Genomic DNA, 12620 nt, shown 5'->3' with positions numbered 1-12620 from the left:
CAGTTTATGACAAGTTGGTGGTTTGTAGGTAGAAGTCCATGAAAACTGCTCAGAGGCTGGTTAAGATGAATCCCACCTGTATTATATGCTGGAATTGATGGAGGCAACACATTCCTGTATCTTTAAGAAGTGTGACCAAAGATGCTGCTGGAAAAATCTGGGGCAGAGCAGTACATCAGCCAAATATCCCAAACCTTACTAAGTCTAAATTCCCACATTGGTCAGTCACATTGAGTCTTTTATCTGTATTGCTGATTTACCTGCATGTGGGGGCTTAACTGGTGCACTCTCAAGGAAAGAAATAATTTTTGACCTAAGAAGAATTTCCCCAAGGACTCAGTTGTTTCAAGCACACAGTGCTTGAAAGTTCCTATGTTTGAACCAAGACTAAAACCCCTGTACCTGCTACCCCTCCCTGTGGGTATGCAGTTCTTTGCTCAGCATCCAAAACAGGAATGCCAGTCCCACCAGCACTTGTTTCACAGCTGTGTGCACCTGTACAGTGTGAAGCCAGAGCAGCACTGCCTGCATGAATGAATGAATGATGCACAGCTCATGGCTTTGGGCTCACCCAGAGCATTCACAATGCTCCAGTAGTTATACAGTTAAACACATTTCTCTTTTAGTCCTCCCTCTGATGTTACCAGAGTTTTCAGAAAGCTGTCTCGGAGATGAAAGACCTCCTAAATTACACCAACAGGAAAATAGCTGTAATGGTGCATATATTTTGCTTCCAAGATGAAAGTCACCTTCTTATACTGAGAAAGGAACAGATATTAAAACATGCAACTACATAAGCAAGGTTGAAGAATGTAAAATGTGATTCTTCTGATGGGAAGGAAGCGAACTGGACTAGGACCACTTTAGGTTTCTGTTTACATTTTTCTAGTTATTTTTAGATAAGTGGCAAACATATTTTAAGTCTTCCTCAAAATATAAGTGAAATTTTAACACATAACATAGGACCATGAGAACTGCCATGCCAGGGCTGTCTAAACCCAAAGACTGCTCTGGTAGCTAACAGTAGGCATTTCATGGGAAGATCCAAACCTTCATATAATGGACAGTGCTTATGAGAAAATGACTTTCTATACCTCAGGAAAAAGACTTTTTATTGAATGCTGTGTTTGTGTGGTAACCTTATACTTTATTCCTCTTAACATTATTTAATATAACAGTGAGAAGTTTCCATTGCCTGTTCAAATACTCCTATGAACTTGTACTATTTTAAAACTATAAATCCTTGGCCATTTTGTGATGGTCTGCTCCACCAGCCTTTCCTTCCCAAAAACACTTTCCTGCCTTTAATTTTCCTTAAAGCAGGTACCATTTATGTTTGTTAACTTGTACATCTTTGACACAGGCTCTAGGTGATTTTTTCCACTTCCTAGCAGTACAAGGAGAGTCCCTGTAACTTAATGATTCTTTTGCCTGCTTTGCTTTTGGCCTGAACACAGGAATCTGTCTCAATCAAAATCCTGTATGGTGCAATACTACAGCCACAGCCTGAGCCAGAGCTGGCTGAAATATCTTTTCAGAGCAGATGAAATGTGCATTTCCAAGCCATCAGCAGGGCATTTTTGCCCCTACCTGTGAGCTTCCTGCTCCCACCTTGGATAGTCAGACCCCCCCCTCCAGCCAGAGACACAGACCCCACTCCCACCCCCCAAAGAAAAGCAAAGCACCAGCTGTTAATGCTGTATTCACAATACCATACTCCACAGACAACGTGACTTTATTCACAAATATGATTTTTACAGAGGTAGAACAAAATACTTTGTATAATCTTTTTTTAAACTATATACATATAAAGAATATAATAGAATGACAAGAAAGAAAAGGTTGTAAACAAAACAATATTATGCCATCAAATACAGTACAAACAGCATGCATGAACAGCTTCAAATGAAATCTTGCTGGTGTAACTTTTTTTTTCTCATGTGGTAAATGAAGAGTAGTAAAGAGTCATGCTCTAATTGGATTGAGTATGCCACAGCTCTGCAATTTTGTTTTAATTATTTTTTTCTTTTACAATAAACCAACAGGATCACTTTCTTTTCACTGTGGTGGGGAATGCTTTTGTAATGCCCAATGTAATATTAACAGAAAAATATAATAATCAAATCTACAAAGTGTACTCTCATTTAAAAAGCAAAACCATAGAAACTGTACAGTTTTAAAAAGCGAATTATCTCAAATGCTTCTTAAGAGAATTTTCTAAAGAAAGAATAAAATATGCAGAATAAAAATGAGGAGAGCTATTGTTCTGTAACAAAGCTAATCAAATACTTGTTTTCTCTTCCAATAAACAGGTTTTTTTTAATTAATGACTATTCTGGAAATTATGAAGTGGGCCAGGTTTTATTAATGTTCCACTTGACTAATAAGCATGAACTCCTTACAGGTACTATAGCTGTCATTCCCCTAGGGATGGATGGGGATTGGTTCTGCATGCATGCTGGAGACAAGGGACAAGGTTTAGTCATGGGTGTAGATTCTAAAAATATTTTGAAATGTGTTAAACATTAAGTAGCTTTTATAAAAATAATCTGGCTTGTTTTGCTACTGGATTGAGATTTGGATTTGTGATTTTCTGCTGAAATTCATTCTTGGCCAAGGACTTCCACTGGGATGGGAGTTACCTGGGCTGCAGCAGGTCCCATTTTGGCAGTGGCCAACAGCAATGGTTACAGCTCACACCTGAACACCTGGAGCCAACAAAAAACCCCACACCTGTGCCTCAGGCTGAACCTCAGGGATCTGGGATGTGGGGAATGGTACTGTCCTGCCTCTCCATCCCTCTAAGTCCCAGCCCATGTCATGGGAAGGGCAAAGGTTGGAGAGAACTGTGCTTTTACTTCTCTGAAACATCCTTTAAAGATTCAACCACACAAACACAACCTTACACTCCATCTGTCTTTGTCAAGAATGTGAGCATGTCCAATATTAAACACATGCTGTTTGTGGCCTAGAGTCAGGCACCAGCCCCAGCTTCAATCACAATGAGTTTACTAAAGATCAGCAGAAAATTGACCAGAGAAGGATGGTGGGTCTCATTTGACTTTGAGCTCTCAGGTGATCCCAGTCTTCAGGCAGAAGCTCAACTCAACCTGACAGAGAACACGGGGTGCATCCCATGTCCAGTGCAAGGGGCTGGGGGTTGGCCTGAATAACATCCTTCACCAGATCACAAGGATTAAGTTAACTGCAGTGAAAAGAAATACCTGCCCTGCATGGCAAATCCATCTCTGTGGCTTCATCCATGGCTTTGGCACCTTCCTGGCAAATGGACAGACCCCTCTAGACTGCCCTGGTGCAACTGAAACCTGCGTTTCACTAATTGACCCTGCAGCACATTACTGCCCCCAGAAGCAGGGCATTTATTGAGAGGTGTGAACAGTGTGCTATGCACAGATGAAATATTCTGTGTGGTTTTTTACAGTCAACAGAATAAGCCTTGCACCTCTTTGTGGAAGAACTGTACAAAACATGGCTGAAATAACAGGATTGTCGATGATGGTCAGTGGGAGATGCTCTAACCCTCTGAGTAAGACTGCATCTTTCTGTTGTGTAAACTGCTCCACAAGGATGAATAAAACAATACATTCCTGCCCCATTAGCCTTGGGGAAGATTAATGCCCTCTAATCTACACTAAATAAACTCTGAAGCATGAAGTCCCACACTCAGCTGCTTGTGAATTAATAGGGATCACCCTGAAATTGCTATTATGAAATGCAAATATTTGCAAAAGAACAATTAAAAAATATTCCTGAAGTGCAATGAAAGGCTCGTCAGTCATGTTTGTGGTTTGCACAGGGACAGTCAGGAGGCAAACACTGATGAATCCCAGGGCAGAAATCTGTGGTGCAACCCCACTGGCCCACTGGCAGTGGGTGATGGCACAGCATCTCACACTGGGAAATCATTCCACCCAGTAGTCAGAGGGCTTGGCTTAGGATGCCCCAGTTTTGAGTCTTTGGACAGTTTGTTTGCATACAACTACCTGTATTTTCAGAAAGCTGCAGTACGTGGCTCACAGTAAATCTACTTCAAACACTTGCTGATACAGCTCAAACTGATCTCATCTGCCCTGATCTGCAATTTTGTGTTAGCAAAAGTAATAAAAGAATCCCGTTAAATCTAAATTATCAAATGAAAAAGGCAATTTTCTCATTTATACTCCATTAGTTTTTTTAGTTATTGCTAGGAAAGCTCTAAAATGCTTAGGCCATAAAATAAACATGTGGCTTAATGTACAGTATGTGTACTTAAGAGGATGATGGCATCTGCAGTAACTGCTCTGCACTGCTATAGTAATGGGATGCACAAATTAAGCAACAACATATATCAAGTAAAGCATACAAAAATGTATGGCAAAAAGTAACAAGCCTTCTGCTTTCTGCTTTTTTTAAGTTTTTTTTAAAGTTTTTTTTGGTAACTTTAATTGCCAAAAAAGAAGAAATCACCAATATCCACACCTACAACACAAAATTTCAACATGATTGATTTTGATTGATGCTCCTCACCTCTGGCCCAGCGAAACTGTGTGATACTCTTATTTGTAACATTTCACTGATTAGAAGTTTATAAAAGCTCCCCTTCCCAAGTTAAATTCAGTGATATGTTTTCCAGTGTCGAAATTAAACAATTAGCCTAATATGGTTTCAAGCACACAACACTGATAAGATTTTGGGAAAAAAGCACCCCAGATTCTTAAGTCATGGAGATGTAGGATAGCATATGAAAAAACATCCAAGCATTCACTTTTGAAAATGGAATTAATAGCCTACACCACTTAGGTACCTTCAATAATTTTAGTCTCAGGCCCCTCATTCAAACATATCAGAGTATTTTCTATCAATAATGTAAATTCCTTTAGAAGAGTGCCACAGCTAAACCTGTGAAATCACAGAAGCAAGATTGCATATCCAAACCATTTACAGACATATTTTAGCATTACTTTGCAACAGTAGGCATTAGGCTTTTGAGAACACACAAATCTCTGAAATTCAATCTTTGTGCTGCTTTACCCCTTCATGCTCAGTTCAAATAGGTGTCCTGCAGAACAAGGAGTGAGCAGAGCCTCTGCAGAGAGCTGCAAAAAATGCCTGGATCAGACAAACTCGATGAGAGTCATAAAATGCAGATGGAGATTTCTTCTTCAGCCAGGCTTCTACAGAAATATACTTTCCTGGTATAAAAAAGGATGGCACAGGGGAGCTTTACAGAGGGAAATGCAAAGATAAAGAGGAGGATCCCATTTTCTTCCTCAGTAATCCCATAAAACCAACAATCTCCTTCCATAGCAGCTCTGGACAATGACCTGACTGCTGGCAGGACCCTCCCCATCATCTGAGGGGAGCCTATGCTCTCCTCTTCTCTGCTGGCAGTGCCAGGTACATGGTCAGAGTTGTGCTCATTGTCCCCTGGCTTCCCATTTAATGTGACCAACATGTTTTCTCCCCAGCTGCAACAACCATGCAAGCTTCTTTTACTCATAGTTCAGATTTTCTTCTTCTCATGGCACAAAGCTGAAAAGTAAACAACAGTTAAGAAAACATTTGCTTGCCAAAGCCTGGCATGAGAAGGTGCAAGCTCTCATTGCCAGAGCCTGGACCTGTGTTTGCTCACACCCACAGCACTGTTTCATGCTCCAGCTTGGCACTGTATGGGAACAATCACCATCCTCTTCAGGCCCTCACTCTTTTATTCAGCCTTTGAGAAGTTACAAAATATAACAGAACACTGTTTTCTGAGACTATATTGACTGCACTAATTACCCACAATATTGTATATTTGCTATTAAGAACATGAATGTGTGCTTTCAAAGTGACATTCAGGGCTTCAAGGATGTGGGAGGAATTAGATGGATTGTTCTGTCACTTAATCCGAGGCTTTGATGTACTTTTAAAAATTCGTTTAAAACCCCTCAAAAAACAGAATACACATTTTAACTGTTGAACTTTTACCAGCTAAAGGAGTTTGTAAGGACCCTATCACTATGTGGTTACAACAGAAGATACACAGTTAAGGTCAGGTCATGGTTTCCAAGAACATTCATAGGGGCTGAGGATGAGGAAAACGAGGGATGGATTCTGTGGGAACCTTCAGGAGACTGAGCAGCTCACTGGGGAAGGGCCTTGAGTATTGCATTCACCTCCTCTGCCACTGCTGTCAAAGCAAACTCAAACTGCTCCTGTGGAGAGAACAAACACACACCCTCAATAACAAAACAAAACAAAACAAAACAAACCAAAACAAAACAAAACAAAACAAAACAAAACAAAACAAAACACTTTCCAAAAGCCTAGCTCTCTATTCCACAGCTGAACGTCCTCAAGACATTGTTAAAAATATGAATATGCAGGATGAACTGTACACTGCAATGGAAAGGAACAAAATGTTCTGGGATTATTGGTGTCATATAACATGTTTGACAGCATCTCGAAGCCAGAGTAATTTTAATGGAGAAAAATGTCAGTAGCAGAACCCAAGCTATAGGGACACAATAATATATTGCCTTTGCATGGTCAGAAGGGTTTGGGAGTATCTGATCATCAGCCATTTCCTTCTGACACAGATATAGGAACTCAGTACTTTATTGAAATATGAAGTAAGTGAAATGCTGTAAAGCAGAGACTTTGGCTTTTCACAGGACTGTTTCTAGTCGAAAGAATCTAAAATAAAATGATTTATTTTATCTACATCTATTCTATCTATCTGATTTCTATTATATAGAACAGTGTCTGCTTTTTGACTTAGTTGTCATTGATCTTTTAAGCCTCTCATTAATGTCCTTTCCATTTTCACAAATTACTCCTACATAAAAAATACTTGGGAAGACTTTTCTCTGCTATTAATTTACTGTAACCTCAACACCAAAATGATTTAGAAGCCTCTGTGCTGGGTTGGCAGAGGTGTGAAAGACACAGCCATGAACAGCTACTTCTCCTAAGTGCAACCCTAACACACTCCTGAACTGTGTAGTCCTACAGAAGGACAAAGCAGTTTTAAATCCTTAAGGTTAACAGGTGCAATATTTTCCAAGCAAGTAAGTTTTTTTCTCAGTAATTTAGCTTACTGAAATAACTAACAGGGTGATTTGGAGTTTGAGACTTTTCAGTGGAAAGTTTTCTCAAAATATAGGAAAATCAAAGATACCAAATAAGGACTGTGAAGAAGAAATTCCTGACTTTTCTGGAAGTACTCCAGAGCTTTATGACAGCTGGAGTCAAGAGCTGCTGAGGAATCAACTCTGAGGATTCAGGTTTGAGATGCACCCTGCAAAGTCAAGATCACTGCTGGGATACTGTCTCTGTCTCCCATTAGAAAATTGGTGGTCTGTACCTCCAGCCCCTCAGTTGGTGCTGTAGGATGGTTACAGAACACCCAGAAGTGATCACTGAACCAGTAACATTAATTTTCCATGGTGTTTCATTTTACTGCAGAATGTACAGGAAGGATGAAAGAACAAACTACAGATGTACAACTCATAGTTCAGAAAGGCAGCTGACTTTTAACTCCTGCAATCCAGTGCCAGTCTTCTCTGCCTTGTCTTACCCGACTGCAGTCAGCTCCCATGTGGAGATGCTTCAGAGAAGCAATGCTGGGCAAAGTGCCAGAGCAGAAAAAGCAGAACAAAACTCAGAATAATTTCTCAGCAACACTGCCATTCAGGAATTTTGCTGTCTGCTTGGAGCTGTCAAAGTGGCATCCATGTACACTTGCTGGACTGCAGCCAAGAGCTTTTAATCAGACATCAATTCACCCTAAAGAGCAGGGCTCATCCTCAGCAGGCTCTGAAAATGGTGTGCATGACTGACTAAGGCTCCCTGCACTAAGGTCTCTGCAATTAAAGGAAACACTGGGAATGCTGGAGCCATCCAGGAGCATCAGTTGCATTTTAACTGGAGCACCATGAGTGTCAGAGAAGCTGGAGAGCAGCAGGGTCAGAGAAGAGCATATATGGGACATGCTGGGACAGAACCAAACTGGGTGCTTGTGCCAGTTCAAAAAGCCTGAGGAGGAGTGTCTGCCTCGCGCAGGGACTGAGCAACAGGAGGTGTGACCTTAATGACTGAGGCAAAACAATTTGCAGAGCCTAATCTGCACAGCCAGAGCTGAAAACTGACTGCAGTAAAAGGGATAGGAGAGCAGACACAAGATGTGTGGGGACATTGCCTGTCAGGGGTGGTGCAGCTGAGCTCTTCCCCCTCCATCCTTCTGCATAACACAGCAGGTGAAAGGCAGAGAGTGCAGCTTCCATTGATGGGCATCACCACCCTCCCAGGAAAGACCTTCCCACACCTTCCTCACTTTTCCATGAGGACAACTGCAGTAGAGCAAATTAATGTCAGTAATTTTTAAATGAGCTCAGTTTGTTGTTTTGTACAGCTACACTGCCATTCACATATTCTATTTGCAGTTACAAGACTGCCTGGAGATGAATTTTAACATCTAGCTTTGCCTAGAAAACAGAGCTGGACAGACATTCTGTGGTGTCAGTTCACCTATAATGCAGAGGTGACAAGAATATACTTAGTAGAAAATAACTATGGCTATGTTTCATTAAGTCTGCAGATAAAAATTCCCAGGAAGACAAAGTGAGTTCATGTAGCATATATAACACAGTAAGGAATCTATCTACTATTATAGATTGTGAGAGGATATAGGAGAGAGGAAAAAGAGGAAATATATATTTTTCCCATCACAATGAATACACTTCCTCCTTCATCACTTTTTCCTCTCACATGTGACATATCAATTCTATTTTATGATTCCCCTACCAAAAAAAACCAACAACAACAACAACAAAAAAACCAACAAAAAAAACCCCAGCAAACCCACATACCCTCTGTTATGCTTCTCAGAAATGCAGAATGTCATTATGATCATTTCATTACAATTTATTATATACAGTGCTTTTGAATTAAAGATTCCTTCCAGAAAACAAAATGCTGCAAACAAATCTTTCCCATGCCTATTGGAAAGGTGGAGCGCTGCCTGCTGGAAACACAATAACATTGCTGAAGGAAGTTGGTGTTTATTTTGCCTAGGGATATCCTGTAATTGGCATTTCTAACCTGACTTTTAATCCATCGTTTTAAATTACTCCAAGAGTCTAATATTCCTCATTTGTATTCAGTTGGGAAAGCACAGGGGTTTGTTTAAATCCATCAGAAATATTCTCTGGGGATCGTGCATTGCTAGCATGTAACCAGATATTTATAATTTGCAAGACATTAGCTTGAATAAGTGATTTGGGTGGTTTTGAGAAAATGACAATGATGGAAGAAGGAGCAAGAGGTAAGATAAGCAATATCCTGAGAAAATTTTTCATCCTGGATGAAAACACAGGATACATCTGTTTTCTGGAGCTCTTCCAGACAAATGTTTGGAGAGGAAAAACATATCTTGAGGGAGATTTTCATGGAACTCAGGTAACTATTGCTGAGCTAAGTAGGAGAAGTTGTTCACATAACCTCATTCTTTGGTTCTGGAGCGATGTTTTTTCTTCTGTTGAAGGCAACTAGCCATACTTTTTCTGCCCTGAAAAGGAAACTGGAATTTGAGCTCTACATTGCCACAGAGCTGCTAATTCATATTTTGAATGCACTCGCAGAGTAGTTCAGGATTTGCATCTTACCTCAGAGTAAACATATATGGCATTGGACACTGGTGCTATTTGCCTTTTTTCCCAGTCTGAATAATCAAACCAGAAGAAAGACTTGTGCAATTTTATGTCTTCCTTGCAGATAAAGATTAGTTAGTTTTGACTGGCTCATCTTTATTTTTCATGTACTTACTTAATTGGTAAATAATAATTAACATTCCCCAAGCCGTACTTCAGTAGTATTTTCCCAAAGTATTAGTGGGAAATAACATGACTGGGAAGAGATTCAGGAAAAATTATGAACCAATGATTCCGACAAGAGATATTTATTTCACCTTTGCCCCTCAGCAATTTCAATTCTCTAAACACTGCAGAATTTCCTATCAGTTCCAGCCTGGCAAAGACATGGTGCTGTCACATTGCCCTTGTTATTCACTTTGGAACTGTAACTATCATTTGATATTTTAAAAGGCCATAAACAGATTCATTTTGCCTCAATACCATGAAAGAGTTTCTTTATTGTCATATTTGCAGCTCTTAACTTGTAGCACATATCCCAAAATATCATTCTTATACATCACTGGAATTGTTAATAACAGAAAGTTTCATTTCTAATTTAAGGGACTGGAATTGTACCATCAGCTACTATGTTTAAGTTTTACATTGTGGAAAAATGTCAAAACTATTACAGCTGACAGGAATTTGAGAGTAAGGCATTCATCTTACTAAAGTGTAAAAATATAGTTACCATGTATAGTTATACATCCATAAAGGCTGTAGGCATGATGCAAAGTCTTCCATTCAAAGACACTAAAAATTACTTGATTTCCTGCAAGACTTTATTTTCTTTAATTCAAAACTTTTGGGTTCTTTTTTCCAGGAAAAAAAAAAAATCAAATGAAGCAGTTTCATTCTCTTTAATGAGTAGAAGCTTTAAAAAAAATATTACATGCAAGTTAAGTAGAGATACTCTAAGAAAATAATCCATAGTTCAGGATAAAAGCAAGAACACTCTTTCAAATGCACATTTTCTTTAGTAGGCTATAGATTGTTGTCTTGACTGCCCTTCATATATGGTAATCAAGATAGATGTTGGAGATGTTACAAGAAAGAACAGTAAACACCAAAGAAAGTAACCTAGATAAATCTTCAGCATAAATAAACCTCAGTTGGTAGGGAGCCAAACAGAGTAATCAGCAAGCGACCTGCGTTAAATTAGGTCAGACCCTCTCTCTTCTGTCATGAAAACAACTACTGTGAAAGACCTTTAATGTATTTAAAATCCCAGAGGATTTATTGACAGTACCTTTGTCTGGACCATGCCTGGTCTCTGGTCCCTCAAGTGCTCCAGGGTAGCAGCAATATCAATCTCTTTAGCACCTGCAACAAACCACAAATTGGGCTGAGTTCAGAGCACAAGATAATCCATGCTGCATCTGTCAATCTCTTCCCATCGGGTTCCCTTTGGGCTAACAGTCCAATTGAAAATTATTACATCTATCTCTCAGCAGACTTGGCAGGCAGCTGCAATTTTTGTCTTCATATAGAAAAATAAGAGGTTGGGGCACCTTTTACTAATATTAATTCAAGAGAAGCCAGAGAAAAACAAATTCTTAAAAATGTCTCTGCACCTAGAGCAGAGGGTCTGTCATGGCAATGCCACTGAGTGTCCCTTTGTCACTTCTAAGAATTAAGTGGCTGAACCACACAAAGATTAATGCTGTAAAAACAAGATTCAGGTGACTTTTTGTCACCTGCAGCTGACATCCAGAAAACCTGTCTGTGGCTTCCTAGTTCAGGACCTGTCAGACCAGCCTGCTGTGTGGTCACATCTGGGCAGTCTATGGCATTTTCTTTAGGTTCTGCTCTGGGTGTCTGGACACAGCTGCCCTGTGGCCATCAGCAGCACCAGGGCATGTGAAAGAGGCACAGCCAGCCTGGGAATGGCTCCCTGCCCCATGCACATGGAGGTGCTTGCTTTCAATACATGAGCTATGGGGATCAAGGCAAGTCCTTGAGCCTCTTCCCTTTCTTATAATCCACACAGACTAGAGAGCTGAAGGGAGTCCTCACTTTCCTCTAGTGACTGATATTTCAAGACCACTCTCCTCATTTTCCTTAAGTGCCCAATCTGATGTTTTATGAAGGGATTGAGGGAGAATCAGGATTTTGGTCCTTTCTGTATGAACTTCAAGAGTAGAAGCCTGGCTGGAAATCCTTTGAGGTGAAAAGTTCACCTGCACAATTTGGCTTTCCCTTCTGCATCTTACAGGAACAGCTCATGGTACCAAAGCACCAGGGAGATGAGCAGAGGGTCATCCTAATGCAGGTGCAAGTACTTCATCTCTGCCCCACCCTGCCCTACTGCCCTGGTTGGCTGTTCATTCTCCTAGGGCTGATGTGGGCCCATAGCTACAGGAGCTTGGAAATGTGCTGACCTCAGGTCTCTTTTAAACATTCACTTTTGTCACTGGATGGTTTATCAAAGGCAGGGATTGGCCACAATTCTGGAATCTGCACTATTTTAAGGATACTCAGTGGTGTGCTCGGAAGAAGATTTGTCAACTGCTTCCCATTGCCTGATTCTGCAAATTTCCTGAGCCACTCTATGCCAATTTGGGACTTCCTTCTGGAGGCATTTGAATATTCCCAAATATTCACAGGGGTCTCAGTGGCCAACTTGTGGGCCATGCACCTAGAGCATTGCTGCAGTGTAACCTGTACACATCTAGAACACATACTTGTTGAGTTCCCAGAACTGGATTTGGAGAATTGGATCCAACACTTACCGCACTTCCTACAACTCTTATAAGGCTTTGTCTACCTGTAGCTGGGTTCATATCAATGCAAACATCATGCACCTCCTCATTTACCCAATTCAATTTTATAGCTCAGCATCATTTTAAAAAAATTAGAAAAGCAATGAATAGGGAATGATTTCATTTGGTTTCCTTGATAAAAGATATGAAATTATATTTAAAAACAACATAAACTCTACAAGAATAA

General features: G+C 40.2%; 1 protein-coding gene across 1 annotated transcript in view; it reads right to left on the bottom strand.

Moving 5' to 3' along the window:
* Positions 1 to 1719: 1719 nt before the first annotated feature.
* The window catches only part of PTPRN2 (protein tyrosine phosphatase receptor type N2), a 627414-nt gene continuing 616513 nt past the window's right edge, over positions 1720 to 12620 (bottom strand). The window contains exons 22-23 of the mRNA XM_056484320.1: positions 10921 to 10994; positions 1720 to 6197 (exon numbers count right to left, since the gene is read on the bottom strand). Of these exons, the coding sequence (XP_056340295.1) occupies positions 6126 to 6197; positions 10921 to 10994 (146 nt within the window). The 3' untranslated portion in view covers positions 1720 to 6125. The remainder of the gene's footprint in view (positions 6198 to 10920; positions 10995 to 12620) is intronic.

Source organism: Oenanthe melanoleuca, chromosome 2 (assembly GCF_029582105.1).
Source record: "Oenanthe melanoleuca isolate GR-GAL-2019-014 chromosome 2, OMel1.0, whole genome shotgun sequence".
Classification (NCBI taxonomy): domain Eukaryota; kingdom Metazoa; phylum Chordata; class Aves; order Passeriformes; family Muscicapidae; genus Oenanthe; species Oenanthe melanoleuca.
Note: the sequence above shows the minus strand (reverse complement) of the source record. Positions and strands in the feature narration are given on the sequence as shown.